This window comes from Eptatretus burgeri, chromosome 15, assembly GCF_056783735.1.
Source record: "Eptatretus burgeri isolate ZD-2024b chromosome 15, Ebu_testis_v1, whole genome shotgun sequence".
Taxonomy (NCBI): Eukaryota; Metazoa; Chordata; class Myxini; order Myxiniformes; family Myxinidae; genus Eptatretus; species Eptatretus burgeri.
Genome location: NC_140975.1, coordinates 52,565,111 through 52,587,698, shown reverse-complemented (window position 1 = coordinate 52,587,698; position 22,588 = coordinate 52,565,111). Strand labels below are relative to the sequence as shown.

Genomic DNA, 22,588 nt, shown 5'->3' with positions numbered 1-22,588 from the left:
AAATAATAATAATAATAATAATAATAATAAAAAATAAATAAACCACACAGGCCGTTTCTTCGCTCTCACATGCCCGTACGTGCGTGACCCGGAAGTTCGATATTATTCGCAGTTACGATTATTCGCAATTTATTTTTAATACCCATTTATTCAATTAGCGCCAACGTATTTTACCTTTTCGCAATGTCGTGGCAAGGAAAAACAAAAAGAGAAGAGAAGAGAGAGAAAAAAATTTACTTCCTGGTTCGGAGCATACCAGCAATCTGATGTTCCCGAAATTTATACACCGTCTAATATGAAAACGATCATAACTTGGGCCATTGTGTTTATCTATAAATGCGCACAAGAAATGGAGAAATTATTAGAATACACGAAGTCATCACTCTCCAGAAGCCCATACGTTGTAACCCGTAATGGGGAACGTGGCTGTGCTTCCCTTCCCCATCGGCCACGCCCACGCAAGAACGTGTCTTGCCATTGGTTGGTAAATAAATGGCCATAACTTGGGAAGCACTTGTCCAATTAATATAAAACCTTGAAAAGGCACATCCTCAGGTCCCCAGCAATATACCTGGCAAGTTTCAATTAGATTGGACCAGAGGTCGTCGAGAAACAGCAGTCACACACACACACACACACACACACACACACACACACACACACACACACACACACACACACACACACACACACACACACACACACACACACACACACTGCTGGAATTATAGATAGATTATTATCCCTATAGTGTCAAAATGGAAGCGAAGTTTCGCTATATTGCATAGGTCCAATCCATTGTCTTTTACCAAAAGAATGTCCAAAAGTTTTTAAATGTAATTTGACCTTGACCTTGATCGAAATGCATTTCCTTGGCTCCTGGTGATCTCAAAAGTATCACTAAACGAATGGCCATTCCAAACTTAGTTGGAAATAACACCTTAAATATATATTTTTTACACTGTTTAGTTCCAAAATTAAACGCGTTTGATCATTAGACCCGGTAGAATGGTGGCCATCTTGGATTTGACCTCTCACGGTCCTCAGACTTCCCTCCACATCTGAAAAGAAACCTTATGGTATTCACGAACTTTGTCAGAAAATTCATGCTTTTCTCATAAAACGCACAATTATTGTGCTTATCCACTGTATTATTATGTAGTTTCAATCATCATTGTGCAGAAGTAGTTGGCACGTTAAGAGATGCCATTTATAACTTGAGTTCGGCAGACTGCCACATGTGTGGCCATCTCACTTACCCATCGTCATCAAGAACGCGTTTGGCTGAATGTCTTTCCTCCAGCATGGCCATCCCAGACTCTCTCTCCATCCTACACACACTCTTGTAAACTGTACAGCAGAGCAAGGAGGGAGACAGCAGATATCAATTGCCTCAATGTTTTTCTTTGCAAATGCTTTACCATCACTGTATATGGCATATGTATATATAAATATATATATATATATATATATATATATATATATATATATATATATATATATATATATATATATATATATATATATACAAACAAACAAATAAATAAATATACAAATAAATAAATATACAAAATAAATAAATATACAAAATAAATAAATAAACAAACAAATAGATAAATAAAGAAAGCAACAATAAAAGTAACCTCAAGGAAAGTTGTCTGAAAACAAGAGCGCAAATGAAGTAATATTTCAAAGGAGGGAAAACAATAAGTTTAAAATGTTCACACTTGCAGAGCCCAACAAACCTCTCTCAACAAGGATCCGAAAAGCCACCCTTTGTCTTCGTCCATATTCATTCCTTGGGAGAATTAAAAAAAAAACAGAAGAGCTTTTGAACGTTTGGTCGTGTATTGTTCACGAAATAAACTAGAGCAAAGTTGATGGCATGCCATCGCAAATCCCCACGCTTCCCATCTAAAGTAAAGCTGAAAGATGGAAAAAAAAGTTCCACCAGGGTAGACCCAATATCTAATTTCGAGTTAAAAACGGTTTTCCTCGTTTTGACCCATGTGACCACAAGTCCCCACCCACAGAGGCATGAACTAGGGGTCAAATACAAAAATTTGTGACACATCATGCGTCCCCCAATGTTGATTGCATATACAAAGGTTTGTTAAGAAAAGTTTAAAAATGTGCTCGTAATCACATTTTTTTGGTATTTCACTACCCCTGGGGGAGGGGGGGGGGCAGTGTCTCGATGATAGTGCTGTCGCACCTTCTTGCCATGTGGTGATCACAATGGTTTGGTGAATTTCTGCACAATTGTTTATGAAGAAATAGCAAGATGGATGGACAGATGGACAGGATTACAAAAGCCCCATGTTTGTTTGCTTTAAGCATGGGGATCATAATCATCAGGGGCAACACAGTTTGATTATGACCAAAATCAAAAATTCCTATCCTGACTTGTGTAAATGTTGACAACTGAAGTTATAAAATATGTATTGGGACAAATATGTATTGGGATACCTGTACGTGTGCTGTAAATCTGCGGCCATAGACGCAACGTCCACATATTTCTCTCCCGAGTTGTACAGGTACTGTCGGCAAGAAGAAAAATATTGGGTTACTTTTGTACATGGAAAGTGCACATCCCTTCCTGGCCCACCTCGCGCCTCAAGTGTTAGAGCTTGTTACAGCTCCTCGAGGGTATGTATGGTCAAACATTGAGGAAATAGTACGAGTCTTTCGAGTGGTATGTAAAGGAGTGTGATAGCATTAGAAAGTGCGTGACGACACGTCACTGAGGCAGATGGAGTGCATGCTCATCATGCCGGGCGAGCGCGCTCATCGTGCCGGGCGGGCGCGCTCATCGTGCCGGGCGGGCGCGCTCATCGTGCCGGGCGGGCGAGCTCATCCTGAAGATGCCTTAGGGTCAATTCAGACAGTCCGAGATACCTTCTAACATTAAAAGTGCCAAAACGATTTTGTTCCGGTTTTCTGCTCCAATTGGTTCATCTGATCACGAGCAAGTGAAAGTAAACATCTCTTGAGCTATTTATTCTCAGAGAGCTGCCGCCTCAACACCGGCGAGCCCTTTCACACGTGCAAAAAAAGAACAAACAAAAAAAAACCAACCCCAGAACCAAAGTTTTCACGAAGACAAAAATCACAAGCCGGTCAGCCACTTGGAATACGTCTTTCAATCCTGATAAATCTCACTATCACCGTCTAAAAGGACCATCTGGCAAACCCTCCAATCTACTTTCTTAACAATCCTCTTGATATGAGGAAGTTCAGTGATTCAATCTCCTGGATCTCATGATCAGCCATTACCTTTCTTGAGCAAACCACATTTGAAAATTGGCCTCCAAAGCCAGCCTCCATCGTACAAAGTGATTCATTGGTACACCCGAGGTCTTATTCACCTACAAGGCCTTCATCCACAGCTTGATGGAGTACTGGCTCTTCGCTCTGGGGTGGCTTCCCCTGCCTCACAACTTGTTCTACTTGACACCATGGAAGCCAAACCTTTCACGATCATTGGAATCTCCCTCAATGAAGTCGAGTCTATCTGGGTCAACTCTACCACAATGCCATCGCACACAGGTCGGTGGTCTCTCTCTTTCTCCCGCCTCCTTTCTGGCCTTGCACTGTCTGCTCTTTTCGTGCTTTGTCCTCAGGTTTCTGAAGGGTTCACACGTTCCACCATCAACCATCTTCTGGGAAAACGACCTTCAAATCTGGGATCACTGCTCACCTCCACTCATTTGTTCCTCTTTATTCCCACCTATGGAACCAACTTCCACATTCTCTTCAGTCTCATTCTTCCTTCCAGGTCTTCAAGAGAGCTGTTCACCACCATCTCAGATCGTCCCCCATCCCAAACCATGATCTTTTCTACCCCCGTTAACCACTCTCCCCATTCCACCCTAATCCCTCCTTCCAAATGTCTAGTTTCCCTCCTCAGAGTTTCCTTCGGTATGCATCTTGTTCACCACAAACATTCTCTCCTGCCCCCCATTCCTCCCCACACTAATTGTTTGTCTAATTCTGCCTCCATCTTGGCCTTCAACTGTGCCGATGTTGTTTTTTTTGTCTGTCTTTCTATATATATATATATATATATATATCTCTCCATCCCTCTCTCCGTCCCTCTCCTGTCGTGTTCAGTGGACTAATACCAATTCTTCCACGAGCCTCGACTAAAAAATAAAACAAATAAAAATAAAAGTAATATAAATGACATGTGGATGAACTTGAGCCATTCCACCGCTCCAGCGAACCGAGGCTAAGCGAGACGAGACTCCCTCTGGGGTATGTTCAGTTACCAAGGTGCGAGCTAGCGCTTGCCAAGCTAGCCGTTCCTTATGAAAGGCTTCGAATGGAGTGCTTCCTTGAGTGTTTAAAGCACTTGGCGAGCGTTTTACAAGAAGCTTGGTGACTGAACACACCCCCGGCCAGTCCACGCGAGGTCAGGAGACCGTTCGATGCCCGAACGGACAGGAACCACGGGCACGAACCGGAACCACGAACCCGAAACACGGGCACGAACCCGAACCACGGGCACGAACCCGAACCACGGGCACGAACCCGAACCACGGGAACGAACCCGAACCACGGGCACGAACCCGAACCACGGGAACGAACCCGAACCACGGGCACGAACCCGAACCACGGGAACGAACCCGAACCACGGGCACGAACCCGAACCACGGGCACGAACCCGAACCACGGGCACGAACCCGAACCACGGGCACGAACCCGAACCACGGGCACGAACCCGAACCACGGGCACGAACCCGAACCACGGGCACGAACCTGAACCACGGGCACGAACCGGAACCACAGGCACGAACCTGCCTCACGCGCTCGAAAAGCCTCCGATCCCTCCTTGGCTGCGCTCCAACGGAAGACCGCATCATTGCAGACTGGATGGGTCCTCGAAGGAGATCGCAGACTGCAAACCGGGATGAGGTAAAAGCGCCGGCAGCACACGTGCCGTCCCGTCCCTTCGCCTCGTTGAGCAAATCAAACGAAACACGCGCTCATTGTTGTTAGTTAAATAATGCGCGAGAAGTATAATACTCACTTAAAGTGTAAAAATCTAAGTTTCATTTGTAATCTGAAATGAATGCGTGCGGAAAACTGAATAGGGAAGGTGGAACAACGCACGAGCTGAGAAAATTGTTGCCATACCATGGACATGAAGTAATAGTTATGGTTTGGGAGTCGAGGTACAAATTTGTGTTCTGGTCCCAACCCGAACTTCGGGAGAGCATCTGAGTTTGTCTCGATGAGTTCTACACCAGGGGTGTGTTCAGTTACCAAGTTTCTTGTATCATGATCGCCACGACAAATCCTTTGAGCCTCCTGTCCTAACTTCCGCAAGTTCCTCCACTCGCATGATTGAAGAAGAAGAAGAAGAAAAGAGGAAGAAGAAGAAGAAGAATAGGATGAAGAAGAAGAAGAGTAGGAAGAAGACTCGGAAGAAGAAGAAGAGGAGGAAGAAGAATACGTTTGACCTGGTGAGTTGGATGGTGTCTTCGCTGTGGACGTACATATGGTCGATCGAAAGTTCGGAATCCGATCTGTACCGAGATAGACAGGGCAGACGATGGCGGCGTTGGAACGAGAGTCTGGCGAGGAGGCCTCGGCTGGAAGTGGACGGCGCCCTCACGGTCGGCTGAAGGAGTTCTACGGCGTCGCTGAAAAGGACGACCCGTGTGATATCGACGGCGCGAAGTTCGAGCCGGACGTCTTCATGAGTAAGGTAACCGAGTTTCTTGTCGATGTCGGGTGTCAGCGTTCTGTGAACGGAGGGAGGAACGTGCCGGTCCCTTCCACATTTACCCCTCGGACTCGAATTCGTGTCTTTTTATAATCATTATTTGGCCCATTGGACCAAATTTTTTATTGGTCTTCACGGCCTCGTCGTTTACCTGTCTGCTGTCCTGCTTGAGCGTTTAGAGTAGCTTACCTTGAAACAAGCCCACATGTGCTTGGGCCGGCGTGGGAATTATATGTTTGTCATTATTAATGCCAAATGACACATTATTAATATTATTAGTATTAACTAGTGCGTGCCCGTACGTGCAAAAAAAAAAAAAATTGTGACGTCAATTGTGACGTCATAGCACCATGTCCTGTCATTGTTAACCTCCACCATCGAAGATTGATGGAGGTTACTGTTTTCACCCCTGTCTGTTTGTTTGTTTGTTTGTGAACAGTATTACGGAAAAACTCCTGGACGGATTTCGACGAAATTTGGTGGGGGGATGAGGATGGTCCAAGGATCATGCCATTAGATTTTGGACTTGGTCCAAAAAAAAAAAAACAAAATTTTGCAACTTTTTTTTTCAAAAAAAATTAATTTTATTTGAAAAATATTTGATTTTTTTTTGCATTTCTACATGTTTTAAGTGATTTCCAACCCCCCCCCAAAAAAAATTGTTAGAGATAAAAAAAAATTGCAACTTTTTTTTTCAAAAATATTTCGATTTTATTTTTTTGCCATTTCTACATGCACGTCGATCTAGTTTAGTTTATTCAATCGTGGTTCAGTAGTCTGATCCGTTTTTACCTAGAATGAATGGGATATCAGGTTCACTTAAGTGACCCAGCAGTATTGGCGGCGGAGGTTTTGCACTCTACCGAGTGCTCCCCCTCTCGTTTTGGTAAATAAATGGCCATAACTTGGGAACCACTTGTCAATATCAAACCTTGAAAAGGCACATACTCAGGTCCCCAGCAATATAGCTGGCAAGTTTCAATTAGATCGGACCAGTGGTTGTCGAGAAACAGCAGTCACACACAGAGATTGCTGGAATTATAGATAGATTAATATGTTTTGTTCCATTGTTATCATTATTTTTTGTATTTTTATAATTAGAATGCCATGCTGCGGAAGGACCTATTAAGCTGCTCTATACACCTTAACATGGCGTGCGTTTAAAACGTTGGAATTATTATGGGTTCTTTGTAATTAATTAGCCTAATCAATTCAGGAGACCACGGCAATCATTTTTGGTGTATCCCATTCCCTGTAAGAAAGCTGTAGTACAACTCAACAAAAAACATGTCTCACACACACACACACACACACACACACACTTCGTCCATTTATAGTGTTTTATGCAATCAAAATTGATTTGTGTCTTTTATTGCGAATTGCACTCGAGTGCTTCAACCCCTCCCCCCCTCCCCTCACCCCTCGAGGATCGTATCTTGTGTCCGCCGTTGAACGTCGTCGTATGTATCCAGCACATCTGAGTCTCCGATTACAGAGTTTCTATGTTGTATCCTCCCCGAGTTTAAAACAAAATTGGTGAGAAACCGAAAGTATCCCAAAATGCAAAGCCTGTCCACATTTGCTTTCTACTCAAACTAAAGTTATCAATTAATCATTTATTATTATTATTTTATTTATTTTTAACGTGCATTGTTATTCATTAATTGTTCTCCAGATTCTCAGTTTGTTTGAAAATTTGATGACTGGAAGGTCAGACGGTAAAGTTATGGCCTTGCCAGACTCTGAAGCCGGGGTTGCCAGATATCCGATAATTCAACCTCTTGTACGATGCATGATCGATAACTTCAACCACTTCTTCTTCTTGTTTTTAATGACGTCCTCTTCGAAGATTTTTTTTTTAAGTTGAAAGTAATTACATGTATATCTTTTCACTAACAAACTGCTGATTTTGATGATGATTTTGATTGATATTTGATATATAGTGTAGTTGCTGTCCTCTTATGTTTTACATTAATTTTGTATAAGAACACCTGTCCCTGCCTTTTGGTCTTGGGTAGCTCACACTTTTTAGCTCTATTTCTTTAAACCTTGTATTGCCTGGTTCTCAGGCTGAGTTTTCCTTTTCCACTCTTTAATCCCACTTACCCCAGTTTTCCCCCTTTCTCATGTTTACCTTAAGTCTGTTTCCACCTCGTAATGTGCTCTTGCACCTATTCTCGAATCCTCCCCTTGCTTTTTGCTCTATTCACCCTCCAAGAGTGTCTATCCTGCATTTTCAATTTAAATTTCATAACATTTTTCTCGGCCTTCTGGACAGATTATGACCTTCTCTGTCACACCTCATGCAGCATTTTTCACACAAGCACGTGCACAGAGAGCAACCGAGCAAAGCAATGCACACGTCACTTCCGAGCGTGTGCAGTCCTGGACTGGACGTGCACACGTCACGTCAGGTTAGGGTTAGGGTTATGGCTTTGTCATTTAGGTGATATTTAAAGAGAAAATGACATCGCAGTGTGCAGGTGAATGCAATGAGTTCAGAAAGTTGTGCGTTGGTCTACGGCAAAAAAAAATACACCAAGGACAAAAATCGATTGATTTAAACATGATTTACTCATTAAATATGCTCACCAAATCGTCAAAGTATGGTCAGAATCTGTTTCCTTGACAAAAAGTAACCCAGAAATGTATTTTTAATTTTTAATGTATCTTTTCAAACAATGGTTTCAAATATGCCTCTGACAATCCGGAGTTTATATTCTCTGTATTAATTTTACTGCATTTATTTATTTATTTATTTTGTGACATTTCGGTCGAGCTCAACTGTCCACATTGTGACATCACAGAGTGATAACTTTTATCATGTAACATCACATTTATCTCTTTTCGAAAATATAATTTCCCCCTTTAATATTTGATATAAGGATATTTTACGTCTATGTGTAAGATTGCACAACACGCATCAATGTTTTGATGTTTGTTTTTTAAAGGATGTTTTTAGAGCTAAGGTGTTATTATGTAATTCTCATGCATTGATGCGTTCATAAGAGGGGAAACGAGTGCAGCAGAGGTCGTGTAGAGCAAGGGGAAAAACCAGGAAATAATTGGAATGACTGTTTCTACAATGATGTTACGAATCTACGATGATCGACGGTTCCAAATTGAAATGTGTCGCTGTCCATTGTGGGTTAACACCGGTTTAAAAAAAAATTTCACGTAGTTCGTGGGAATTGTACGATATGTTTTTTCTTAAGATACGGTCATTTTGAGGTTCCAACACCATATTTCCACTTTTGCCAATCTGGCACCCCTGCCTGAAGTTCAAATGTGAAATAAATATAGAAACCCAGAAGCTTAAACACCCGGCTATCTTGTGCTGCGCAGTCCTTCTTCTTCTTCTTCTTCTTCCTCTTCTTCTTCTTCTTCTTCTTGCGTATGGCAGCTTGGCTGCTAGGGTCGCTATCATTTCTTAGAAGCGCAACTGTGTCGCTGATGCAGTGCCCCTCCATCAGTACACACTGGTACTCATTTCGCCACCCTCGGAAGGATGATAGGCTGAGTCAACTCCCTGGTGTATTAATTCTGTGGCCAACCGGGCTTGAACCCAGAACCCTAGGATCCCAAGCCACCACCCTAATCACTAAGCCAACACCTGGCTGTGCTACGTAGTGACGGACAGGCTAATGATTTAATAACTACATGTCTATTCAACTATTTTCCAGACAATCCTGACTCTCATGATGCAACCATCTTGTAAGACTTTTTCTGTACTCCCAGCTTGTGCTCAAATGAGCTGCTGATTGTCTTGATACTGGAGGTTTCTTGAAAAGGTGGTTCAATGTGAACGAGTCTAAGGACTGCCGAGCAGTTGTGCATCCCAAATGACTTCGTTCTCCGGAATAATCAGATTGTGCTTCTGCATGGTTAATTCTGGTCCGCCTTTTATGTGGGACCTGTGCATCTAAAGAGGATCTTGCCAGTTTAGAGTTGGGAATCTTGGGTCTATTGTTGTTTTAAGTCAATAAACAAAGGCAAGTCTTCTTCTTCTTCTTTAATATGCAGCACAAGGCTCTGGGATAGCATCATTGGCTGAGGGCACAGCTATGCCACTGATGCAATGCCCTCTGTAGGTTAGGTTAGGAATTAGTAATTTGTTCAGGGTGTGGGCGAGAGCTTGCCTAATCTTCGCGAAGGACACCGTGGGATCTTTAACTTCCACCAATGGATGCTGGCAGACGGAACGCCTAATTTAACGTCCATCCGAGGGATGGCACACACATTGATGAATCACCCTGTCTGTGAAATACTGGGATGACAGTATATAGCTGGGTCAGGATTCAAACCCAGGCTCAACAGCTGTGCATAGTGTGTGCATATATCTTGGCTGGCGAGTGTGCATATATCGATGCCATCTTGTCAACCAACAAAGGTAATGGGTGGATAATCCAAAATGAGGGACATTCTTGACAGGTTGGGTAGACTCGAATGCACAGCAATGACACATTCAGGTTCCAATTGCATCGGGTGAACACGGGTGCTCGAACGAGTTCCTGATCCACTTGAAACGTGAAGTACATCAAGTTTCTAAGCTCGGAGGTATCTGCTATGAGCTGGTAGTTCTATTACTTTCCACATGCACACACAGGGCTGGATTAACTTTTTGTGGGCCCACATTTGGTAAATACAATGTAAACGACAATGACAAAATATGATTATGTGGCACTTAAAATAGAAACAGTATATCCATCCATCTATCCATCCATCCAATGGGACTACACTCTGGACAGAGCGTTGGTGCGGCCTAAGCAGTCTCCTTGTCTATTGGGTACAATCCTGCACGGGTCACCACTCCGACACAGGATACCAGCGTGCTGGCACTCATTTTGCCGACCTCAGAAGGATGACAGGCAAAGTCAACCCCACCTGATATTAATTCAACAGCTGAGTGGGATATGAACTCGGGATCCTAGGATCCCGAGCCCACCACCCTCACCATTAAGCCAGCACCAGGCATATACAGTGTATATATATACCTTTGAAATGCAGTAGTTTGATTCATAAAAAAGTATCATATATATATATATATATATAGTGGGGAGAACAAGTATTTGATACACTGCCGATTTTGCAGGTTTTCCCACTTTCAAAGCACGTAGAGGTCTGTAATTTTTATCATAGGTACACTTCAACTGTGAAAGATGGAATCTAAAACAAAAATCCTAAAAATCACATTGTATGATTTTTAAATAATTAATTTGCATTTTATTGCATGAAATAAGTATTTGATCACCTACCAACCAGTAAGAATTCCGGCTCTCACAGACCTGTTAGTTTTGTCTTTAAGAAGCCCTCCCATTCTCCACTCATTACCTGTATTAACTGCACCTGTTTGAACTCGTTATCTGCATAAAAGACAGCAGTCCACACTCAATCAATCAGACTCCAACCTCTCCACAATGGGCAAGACCAGAGAGCTGTCTAAGGACATCAGAGACAAAATTGTAGACTTGCACAAGGCTGGGATGGGCTACAGGACAATAGGCAAGCAGCTTGGTCAGAAGGCAACAACTGTTGGCGCAATTATTAGAAAATGGAAGAAGTTCAAGATAACAGTCAATCTCCCTCGGTCTGGGGCTCCATGCAAGATCTCACCTCGTGGAGCCTCAATTATCATGAGAAAGGTGAGGGATCAGCCCAGAACTACACGGCAGGACCTGGTCAATGACCTGAAGAGAGCTGGGACCACAGTATCAAAGAAAACCATCAGTAACACACTACGCCGTCATGGATTAAAATCCTGCAGCGCACGCAAGGACCCTCTGCTCAAGCCAGCGCATGTCCAGGCCCGTCTGAAGTTTGCCAATGACCATCTGGATGATCCAGAGGAGGAATGGGAGAAGGTCATATGGTCTGATGAGACCAAAATAGAGCTTTTTGGTTTAAACTCCACTCACCGTGTTTAGAGGATGATGAAGGATGAGTACAACCCCAAGAATGCCATCCCAACCGTGAAGCATGGAGGTAGAAACATCATTCTTTGGGGATGCTTTTCTGCAAAGGGGACAGGACGACTGCACCGTATTGAGGGGAGGATGGATGGGGCCATGTATCGTGAGATCTTGGCCAACAACCTCCTTCCCTCAACAAGAGCATTGAAGATGGGGCGTGGCTGTGTCTTCCAGCATGACAACGACCCGAAACACACAGCCAGGGCAACTAAGGAGTGGTTCCGTACGAAGCATCTTAAGGTCCTGGAGTGGCCGAGCCAGTCTACAGACCTGAAGCCAATAGAAAATCTTTGGAGGGAGCTGAAAGTCTGTGTTGCCCAGCGACAGCCCCGAAAGCTGAAGGATCTGGAGAAGATCTGTATGGAGGAGTGAGCCAAAGTCCCTGCTGCAGTCTGTGCAAACCTGGTTAAGAACTATAGGAAACGTCTGATCTCTGTCATTGCAAACAAAGGTTTCTGTACTAAATATTAAGCTCTGTTTTTCTGATGTATCAAATACGTATTTCATGCAATAAAATGCAAATTAATTATTTTAAAATCATACAATGTGATTTTCAGGATTTTTGTTTTAGATTCCGTCTTTCACAGTTGAAGTGTACCTATGATAAAAATTACAGACCTCTACATGCTTTGTAAGTGGGAAAACCTGCAAAATCGGCAGTGTATCAAATATTTGTTCTCCCCACTGTATATGTATGTATATGTATATATATATATATATATATATATATATATATATATATATATATAGTATCTTCTTCTTTCGGGTGCTCCCGTTAGGGGTCTCCGCAGCAGATCATCCGTTATGATCCGCATAATGATTTGGCACAGGTTTTACGCCGGATGCCCTTCCTGACGCAACCCTGGTCGTCTCTTACGACACAGGGATATGGTACACCTATTCTAACCCGGGCATACACCGGGCCCAGTACACTGGTACTCACTTCACCGACCTCGGAATGATGACAGGCTGAGTCAACCTCCTGGTGTGTTTAATTCAAGCGGCCAACGGGGCTTGAAACTCAGGACCTTTTGGATCCCAAGCCGCCACCCTAACCACTACGCCAACACCAGGCTTGTGTATATGTATATATATATATATATATATATATATATATATATATATATATATATATATATACACATATATATTATACAGTATATATAAATTTATTTATTGAAATGTATCGCGAAGTGTTCACTTCAAAAAATATAAAAAATTTATAATTTTTATGGTTGTTATTGGCCTCTTCTGAGTGTGGGCTCAGCACTGAGGTGCCATTGCAAACCCAGTGTGCCGTGCCCATGTGCACACCCATACACAGTTTCTTCTTAAATCTGGTCCTCACAACAATTGTATTCATTTATTGAACAGTAACGACTATCTTTAAAGCATTGCATGAACATTTAAAAGATGTTATAAATGATAGTAATTATACAAAGCCCTATATTTAGTGTCGGTTTAATCGCAGACCTCAAAGTAGGTAGTTGTATAAATAAAATAAGAACCTTAGTAACTTGTGAAGGATTGACTGATCTTTTTTTCTGACTGCCTCGTTCATCAGCTGGGCTCCGTTCGTCATCGAGGTTTTGACACTTTCAGTCAGACCACACCCACTCAGACCTTTCCAAATGGTGGGTCCACATCAGTACTCATGCTGTAGTTATATATGGACTTGTGCTGATGTTTGTTTTGAGGGAAAACCTGTACCTATGTTATAGTCTTGTTTGAGGGTGAATCAGTCGTACCTCTGCTATGGGTAAAGTCTGAGGAGGGTAAGTCGGTAAGTGTGCTGTGGTCTAATTTGAGTGCGAGTCGGTTCCTGTTCTGTCATGTAAGGTAGATGGCTTTCATTGCAGCTTCGCAGGGAGTGTGGCTTGGCCAAACTGATGGACTTTGAGAGTGATATGGTAAGGAAGATCCGCCTGTTGGACAGTGACATGCAGACACTTGTGTATGAGAACTACAACAAGTTTATCTCTGCTACAGGTGAGGCAGGCTATTGATATTACTGGATACTTTGTTTTTGTAAAATATTTTCAAGTCAAATAGTATTGTTATGATTACAAAGGAAATTAGAACGGCACTCGGTAGAGCGCATACCTCAGCCAGGCTGAACAGTTTGAGTTTTGTATCCCACCGATAGGCTGGATCTGGATCTGGTCCTGAAACAAAATCAAATCTGCTTGTTCGTGTCACCTACCCAACTGATCCACCAAGTTTTGACATAACTCGTCCATTCGTCATTGTGTTGCTATTTCATACAGTGCAATATTTCATGTAACTCTGTTTGTTGTTTTGTGCCATTTGTTTGTATTGTCGAGGCCTAAACAGCCTTTTCAAACGTCTTCCTCAGATAGAATGCGCACCCTGCTTTAGGTTTAGACCTGGGTTTATCCCCAAGTGTTCTATTTCTAATTCTTCAACACTATCCTCTCCTCATTTCAATACTTTTCTTTTTTGTCAATATATATTTCACTCCATGACAATTCTCATTTCTATTGAATTTCCTTCTGCTCTTTGTTCTTTCTACATTCACCCCTCTTTTCTCCAAACTGAATCTACATTAAATATCATTTAAAGAATGCATTTCAACCCTTGTATCTCTTTCATAAATGCCACACGTGAGCTTCTTCTCTATTACGATGGCTCTTGTTGTTCTTCAAAAATATATTTTTTTTCTGAGGTTTTTGTCTGCTTTGTGCCTTGTCCACAAACCTCCCTCCCCCCCCCTCAATCCCACTCATATAGTGCAGCGTTTCTCCATGCATTCAACAACTATCCAAATCTCCCATCCCATGATCTTTATTTCTTTTTGTTCAAGTTGGGAATATGGAATCAGGAAAAGCATCCACCCCCTTCATGGCCCCTTTCTGCATCCCTCCTCACCACACTCTTAATGCTTTCCGCTCACCACGCCCACTCAGACCTTCTCTCGCTCACCACGCCCACTCAGACCTTCTCTCGCTCACCACGCCCACTCGGACCTTCTTCCGCTCATCACGCCCACTCGGACCTTCTCCCGCTCATCACGCCCACTCGGACCTTCTCCCGCTCACCACGCCCACTCAGACCTTCTCCCACTCACCACGCCCACTCAGACCTTCTCCCGCTCACCACGCCCACTCAGACCTTCTCCCACTCACCACGCCCACTCAGACCTTCTCCCGCTCACCACGCTCACTCAGACCTTCTCCCACACTCCACATGTAGAAATGTAAAACATCAAAAGGAATAAGAATAACAGGTAAAATATGAATGATGGGCTAAACAGCAAAATGGCTCGGAAATTAAATTTAAAACTTGAATTGCCCATAGTCAAAATTACTTTTTGACCAAATTAATCCAAATTAAATGACAAAACACTGATCAACAAGGAATTTGTTAGCATTCGCATCACACGTGAGCTAACACCAAATTAATTCAACTTCCTGAGAAGATACAATCTTTGCCTTGATTTCTTGTACACAGCAGTGGTATTTTCATCAAAAGTTAACTTGTTATCAATAATAGTCCCCAGGTATTTGAATTTTTTAAATATAAGTTACACCTTTTCACCATTTATGGGTACAGGTTCATGATTGTGACCATTTCGAAAATCTAAAATCATCTCTGGTTGTGCACACATTCGGAGTGAGACAAAAGTCCCCACACCACTTGTTGAATGCGTCAATCTCATCGAGGTACAATACAGAGGACGATTGATCGGAAAGACAACCAAAAATGGCAGTATCGTCTGCGCAAGTTATTTAATAAAGTTGCACACTTCTTTGAGAGCCACACATCCATTTGGTGTGCAGACTGAACAGTAGAGGTGATAAAACACAGCCTTGTGGAGTACCAGTATATTATGATTGATAACTTTGATAAACTACCATTCACCTTAACCTGCAGAGGATGGTCTAGTTTAAAAACAAACAAAAAAAAAACTTTTCACCCAGAGCATGATGTGGGTTTCAGGCACAATAAAGGCTAATGGGAAATCAATAAATAATCCATGAACATCGGTTCCATTCTTGTCAAAATGACTTGTGATTAGGTGAAGCAAACTGAGCCATGCATTTTTGACACCTACATCTTGCTTTGTATGCAAATTGTAAAGGATCCAATTTGGGAGCTAAATCTGATGTTATCAACTTCACGATCAATTTCTCCATACATTAACACAGGACGGAGGTAAGGGCAACGGGTCTATAATCATTGAGCTGCCTTGGTTAAACATTTTTGTGGCATGGGAATAATGATGGATGTTTCCCAACAAATAGGAACATTATGAGTAGTTAAAAGTAACTGAAACAATCGAGTAAAAACATCACAAAGTAATAAAGAGCACTCTTTCAAAATACAAGACTTGATACCATCTGGACCACAAGCCTTCTTTATACTCAACCCCCTAAAGCACTTCACAACATCGGATACACAAATTACTGGTTTGGCACACACTTGAGCATCTACATCCTCACAGACATTCACATTTTATTTAGTTCCTTGGGACATCAAGGTCAGGTCAGGTATGGGAGCATGCGCCAGAGCGCGTCGCTGCATCCACTTTCCGCCAGTACTCCAGGGGCCTCCGTCTGGCCATCCCCTCGGTAGATACCTGGCCCATCCCCATCTCCTTGAGATGCCGATCAACTTGCTGCAACCACGAGGCACGTGGTCGGCCGATTGGCCTCCTCCACTCACGAGACTCCCTCGCTGAGAGAATCTGGTGAGCAGGATCAGCGTCAGGAAAATTAGACACATGTCCATACAGCCGCAGCTGACGCTCACGGACTATGCAGGTAACAAATCTCATTTGAGTCTCTCTCAGCAACCACTCGTTGCACACAAAGTCCAACCAGCGACAGCCAAGGATTCTCCAAAGAGACCTGGTACCAAAGGAATTAAGTCTCCATCTCAGATCCTTGGTCAGAGTCCAAGTATCGCATCCATAGAGCAAGACTGGAAGCACCAAGGACCTAATGAGTCGGACTTTCGTTCCTCCCGCACAGGTACCGGCAGCACCACACCCCATTATCCAGTGAATCCATGACTCCCCAGGCCCGACCCAGACATCTATTGACCTCTGACTCACAGCCAGCAGAGACATGAATATCACTGCCAAGGTAAGTGAATCTCTCCACGACCTCAACATGCTCACCACAAACAGGCACAGACAGGACAGCAGCATCCAAGATGCCATTGAAAGCCTGGATCTTAGTTTTGACCCAGGAAACCCGTAATCCCAGCGGCTCCGACTCCTCATTCAGCACTTGGAGGGCCCCCAAAAGGATGTCTAAAGTTTCCGCAAAGATGACTGCATCATCTGTGAAATCAAGGTCAGAGATCTTGACATTTCCAAACTATGCACCGCAGCTTGATCTCTCCGACATCCTCCCTAGAATCCAGTCCATACAAGTGCTGAAAAGTGTGGGGGCCAGTACACACCCCTGATGAACTCCAATAACAACTGGAAATAATTCAGAGATGGTACCACCACACTTCACAGCACTCTCAGTACCAGAGTAGAGTTCAGACATCAGATCTATCAGTTTTGGTGGCACCCCACGAAGACCAAGAATCCTCCAGAGGGCATCCCGATTCACTGAATCAAACGCTTTACAGAGATCAACATAGGCTGCAAGCAGCCCCTGCCGAAACTCTTGTCTGCGTTCGGTGAGGACCCGAAGAGCAAGGATACGGTCAATCGTTGACCTCTTTGGTGTAAAGCCTGACTGCTCTGGATGCTGATCTCTTGCGATTCTACCATAAAAAGTACCAAAGGGCATCAAATCTACCGTAAAAGTCACTCGATTCATCCGTAAATTTGGAATCGGGAACATGACTGGGAAATCTACCATCCTTCACCTTCTCTTTCATACCCATCATATTTCTGAGTCCCCTCCAGGTGTTTCGAATATCACCATTGTATAGTTGTTCTTCAATCTCATCTTCGTATGACGGAGCACAGTTTGTAGAGAGAAGCTGTGTGAGAAACTTGTACATATGCTGCTGTGGAGAATATTCTGTAATTGGGGGTGGGTACAGAAATGGAAGGATTTAGAACCTTGTCCTTTTGAGTGATAACTGAGTTCAAAAACTCAGCTGTCTCTTGAGCAGATTCCAGCATGACTCTATCCTTTCTTCGGAAAGGACTGGAAGGGGAATCTGTACCAGACAGGGACCTGACCAGTTCCTACCAGTCTTTGCAGGATGGTGAGAGGCTGGAGAATTTGGTTCTCAGCCAAGCCTGATGTTGGGCCTTGGCTCTTCGTAGTCCAAAGGCACGATGGTTCCAGGCTATGCGGTGAGACTGCGGGTTGCCATCAGTAAGGTTTGCTTTCCAGGAAGAGAATGTGAATTGTTTTCTTGCGATTGACTCGTCACATGTATCCACGTACCAGGGTGAAGATGATAGACAGAAAAGTTGTGTGCCAGATGGGTTGAACTTGTAAAGAAGAGAAATTTGTCAATTGAAGAATAAATTCCTGGAGCAATGTATGTTGGGAGTTCATGTGATGATGGGCCCGTCTTAACTGGAGAGAGTTGATGCGAAGCCAGAAAAATATAATTGCCGTACACGTCTGCATTCTTGCTGTTTCTCTATTAACTTTCAAAGAGACTCACTTTTCCCAAGATGTGATCAGTAAATCTCAGAGGAGCTGAGGCAGAGCAGGACAAGTTTGAGGAAAGGTTTGACATGACAAGGCCCAGGAATGAAAGGTTTCTATTTGTGGAGATTCGTCGAGAACGAAACGCTCAGTAAGCCCAATAGCTTAACAGAGACTATCTTTGCTGCTCAGCCATGTACTGACATGTGTGAACCAGCACCAATCCAGCTGACATGGTGGCAATTAAAGTCTCCACGGATGAGGAAGAGTGAGCAGAGGTGAGATGAGTGCAGATTGTCTGATTGCAGAGAAAGCCGAATATATTTTTCACTTCTCAAAGTTCATATCTCAGGATGTGTTTCGCAGAGGGAAGGCTTTTGCCTTTGCAAAAATATTCAAATTCCTATGAATGTGTTGACCTTTTATTTAACTCCTCCAGATTTTCCACAAACATCCACCTCTGTAAAAAAAAGTAGATGTTGTTGGATATGGTTTTGCATTATGTGCATACATGCTCAGAAATGGCACAGTTTCTTATGCATTCTCTGATGTGCAAATTGATCATGCGTGCACAGATACGATCAGGAAAATGAAGAATGACTTCAAAAAAATGGAGGATGAGATGGAGTCCTTGGCAGCAAATATGGTTTCCATCACAGAGTTCAGTGGGAAGATTGGAGCCACGTTGCAAGACCGACGTCGTCAGATTACCAAACTCTCAGGTAACTGTCTGCCTTTACATTTGATTCATCAAACTCTGGTGTGCACTCTATGTAAATGGAGTCGAGTGCTTTTTGTAATCTTTTTTTTTTAAATTCTTCTTCACTCATCACAAATGTCGATACTTGTGCAGCAATGAAGTTACTACCTTGTATTGCATTGAAAATTGTTTTTGTTGATTATTTTTTGGCTGTTACGAAGTCCTTTAAAGTATTGATGTTGACCTAAGGATCAGCTCAATGTATTTTATTTAATTTTAATACAAAGTCGAGTTTTGTGGAGGAGCTAAAACAAAGAACCGAACAGGACGTAACAAAATTAAAGGAGCAATAGAAAGAGAGGGGTGGGTGAACACACCAACAGAGCAGGGTTGATGCACAAAATAGAGGGAGACTGTGAGGAATAATGAGGGTGAGGGGAAGACATGGGCACAACAAGATGGATACGGCCGCAAACTCTCAGGAAGGAAAAAAGCGGAAAGTTGGGAAGAGGCGGGCTTGGGGAGGGTTAATGTGGGTAGAAAATATCATGGTTGTGGATCGGAGATGATCTGAGATGGTGATGGACAGCTGTCTTGAAGCCTTGGAGGGAAAGTGAGAGCCCATCATACCTATTTCATCAAAATCTACTCTGATTCATGTAAGCAGCACTTAGACTGATTCTTTATTCTAAAGCTGCAGTGAAACAAACCTAATTATGTTTTTGTCTGAATGTGACTGGACAAAACGAGGGCATGCTGCTTAATTCAGGTACCTGTCTGACGATGCTTGTCCAAGACGGATATTACCTGTATAAATGTTAACCACAGTAGACAATCATACCAGAGTGCTGTTGTAGCTTCACTTTGTTTAGAATATGAAAACCTGCTGGATGAACCTAGAACCTATTCATCCTGGTGTCCATGTGGTAGATGTCACAAAGTGTTCACAGTTGGCGTTTTGTTAATGTCGCTCTGTATTGCCATGTTATCCATAGGTGTGCACACACTGCTGCGAAAGCTACAGTTCCTATTTGAACTTCCAGCCCTGCTCTCATGCTGTGTGGAGCAGCAGAAGTATGCCAAGGCTGTGCGATATTACAGCCGTGCACAAGATGTTCTGCAACAATACAAACACATGCCCTCCTTCCATGGGATCCAGGATGACTGTGAGGTCATTGTGGCAAAGCTTGCACTTAGTTTGCGAAGTAGATTCCAGTAAGTAAGAACTGATAGATTTTCCTCATCTGATCCCCCTTATCAGGAGTACTTTATTTTTGTGAATTGTTTTGGATTTGCCTAATCTAATGATTATATATGGATGTGGTTTGTTCCAGAGAGTAACAGATACATGAAATATTCATCGAAATGCATCTGAGTGTGTAAATGTTTAATAATCACAGCAAGATGTATCCACTCTTCCTTATATCTTAGTCATTTTAAAAGTAAAATCGATCTGTCTATACCTATGTCTTTAGCCTGGTTTTAATGGTTAGGTTGGTGGGCTTGGGAACCTAAGATCCTGAGTTCAAATCCCACTTGGTTGTTGAATTAATACCAGGTGGAGGTGACTCTGCTTGTCATCCTTCTGAGGTCGGCAAAATGAGTGCCAGCTTGTTGGTTTCCTGTGTCGGAGTGGTGACACGTCCAGGATTGTGTCCAATAGCCAAGGAGACTGCTTAGGCAGCACCAACGCTCTGCACAGAGTATGGTCCCAATGGATGGATGTGTTGACTCAGCCTGTCCTCCTTCCGAGGTCGGCAAAATGAGTACTTGCTTACCGGTTCCCTTCGTGTACAACCTTTTTGGCTGCTGGTTGCTTCATTGGTTAGGGACATGGCTATGCCGCTGATGCAGTGTCCCTCATACCAGCACACTGGTGTTCATTTTGCTGACCTCGGAATGATGACTGGTGTTAATTCAGAGGCTGACTGGGCTCAAACTCAGGACCCTAGGATTCCAAGCCACCACCCTAACTGCGAAGCCAACGCCAGGCTTAGCGTACTGGTAACGGGAGGCATTGCATCAGTGGCTCAGCCACACCCCCTGAAAAATAATCCAGCCAAGCAACCACAGGTTGCATATTAATAAATAAATGGATACCTATCTCTTGCAGAAACAAATATTTTAAATCTATCTAAGTGTCTACCTATCTTCTGTTTCTATACTCCTTATTGTATCAATGAGTAGGTTGCCCGTATCCACATGGAATTTTAAACAGGGTAGGGATGAAGGAGGCAGAAATGCAAATGGCGTCTTCTGTCATTGAGCCGGCGAGCTTGGAGCAACAACTCACATTTATTGCCACATCTGTTCCAATTTAAATGCTCTAATGACAGCGAGGTGCTCCTTTTGAAACTGTTTGTTCGATATATCTAGCTTTTTGATGCGTAGTGTGCCGCCACACTGTGCCGGTTGACTAGTCATGCTTATTCATTGTTGTTGCTTCCCTGTGGCTCCGCCTACCGTGAGCCAGGAAACGCTTGTTGAAAAAAAAAATGTCGCCTTGCCATGTGGTTTTTTGCCCGCTGTGATGAAAAATGCGTTTTGTGCCAGACTGTGGCCAACAACAGTGTGAGTAATGCGTTTTGTTTATCGTTCAACACCAGAATTTTGTACTGTGACTTTATGTCGGCATGAAACAGTTCGATGCTCTAGTTTTACCGACGAACTTCGACAATTGTGTTACAACAACAACCTATAGGAAAGAACTTGCAACTTTGATGTGTAGACAAATGTAAAGCTCTGCGATCTATTCTAGTGACTCTAATTTGTTATTGTACCATGACTCTGATCAGTGATTTTAATAACGGCTCTCATTGACAGTGCAGTACTCTGCACTGAGTTAGGTTAATTTTATTTCTCGTTTTTGTTTGCGTGAAAGTATGCCTTGCCCGAATTCCTGGAACAAGGGAGCTAACTCATCCGAGCATATCACTACAAAGTAGTTGCCATTTAATATACACATCTTGTACATGTTAACATTCACCGTAATATCTGTGTCAACTTACTATAACATTTTATTTTTGTTTTTGTTACAGCGAGTACCACAACTCATACCATACGTCAAGAATAAAGAACTCTAAGCCTCAGCATGGTTGTTAGACGTTACGTTCATTGGCGGTTGGGGGTTAGCTGTATGCTATCCGGTCCAGACCGGAGAGGCAGAACATGTAGGTCCGTAATATAAAATTGTATTGGTGCTTACAAAACTGTGAGCTACCAGGAATAAAGTTTGATGAGTAAGATGTCATCGTTCACGAGGGTTGGTAGCCATATTGGATCGAAGGAAAACGTTTGAAAATGCTCTTCTCTGGAACCACTTCCTCGATTGAAGTGAAACGTTAAATATATCATCCGCTACCCTTATGGAAAAAGGTGTGATCATGACATCATAGGTCACATTGGTAGCCATATTGGATTGAAGGAAAACCTTAAAATAATTTTTTTCTCTGAAACCACTTAACTATGATGTTTTCGTTATCAAACTTTTATAGTCATGCATACTCAATGATGTACCTAAAGTTTCGGATCAATTGGTTCAGCGGTTTGACAGAAGAAGAATTTTAAAATGTTTTAGTTTGGAACCAATATAGTT

At 42.9% G+C, this 22,588-nt stretch overlaps 2 protein-coding genes across 5 annotated transcripts in view; one reads left to right on the top strand and one right to left on the bottom strand.

The window, feature by feature from the left end:
• Window positions 1–5,263, bottom strand: part of NVL (nuclear VCP like) — a 65,772-nt gene extending 60,509 nt beyond the window's left edge. The window contains exons 1-4 of one of the 4 annotated variants that reach the window (XM_085855929.1): window positions 5,140–5,263; window positions 2,470–2,540; window positions 1,746–1,798; window positions 1,260–1,350 (exon numbers count right to left, since the gene is read on the bottom strand). In XM_085855929.1, the coding sequence (XP_085712055.1) occupies window positions 1,260–1,350; window positions 1,746–1,798; window positions 2,470–2,540; window positions 5,140–5,148 (224 nt within the window). In that variant the 5' untranslated portion in view covers window positions 5,149–5,263. Of the gene's footprint in view, window positions 1–1,259; window positions 1,351–1,745; window positions 1,799–2,469; window positions 2,541–4,799; window positions 5,029–5,139 lie in introns of those variants that run through there. The other 3 variants (XM_085855928.1, XM_085855931.1, XM_085855927.1) reach the window with 3 other exon arrangements.
• A 119-nt stretch (window positions 5,264–5,382) lies between these two features.
• Window positions 5,383–22,588, top strand: part of VPS51 (VPS51 subunit of GARP complex) — a 33,614-nt gene continuing 16,408 nt past the window's right edge. The window contains exons 1-4 of the mRNA XM_085855932.1: window positions 5,383–5,713; window positions 13,560–13,689; window positions 18,869–19,015; window positions 19,989–20,208. Of these exons, the coding sequence (XP_085712058.1) occupies window positions 5,558–5,713; window positions 13,560–13,689; window positions 18,869–19,015; window positions 19,989–20,208 (653 nt within the window). The 5' untranslated portion in view covers window positions 5,383–5,557. The remainder of the gene's footprint in view (window positions 5,714–13,559; window positions 13,690–18,868; window positions 19,016–19,988; window positions 20,209–22,588) is intronic.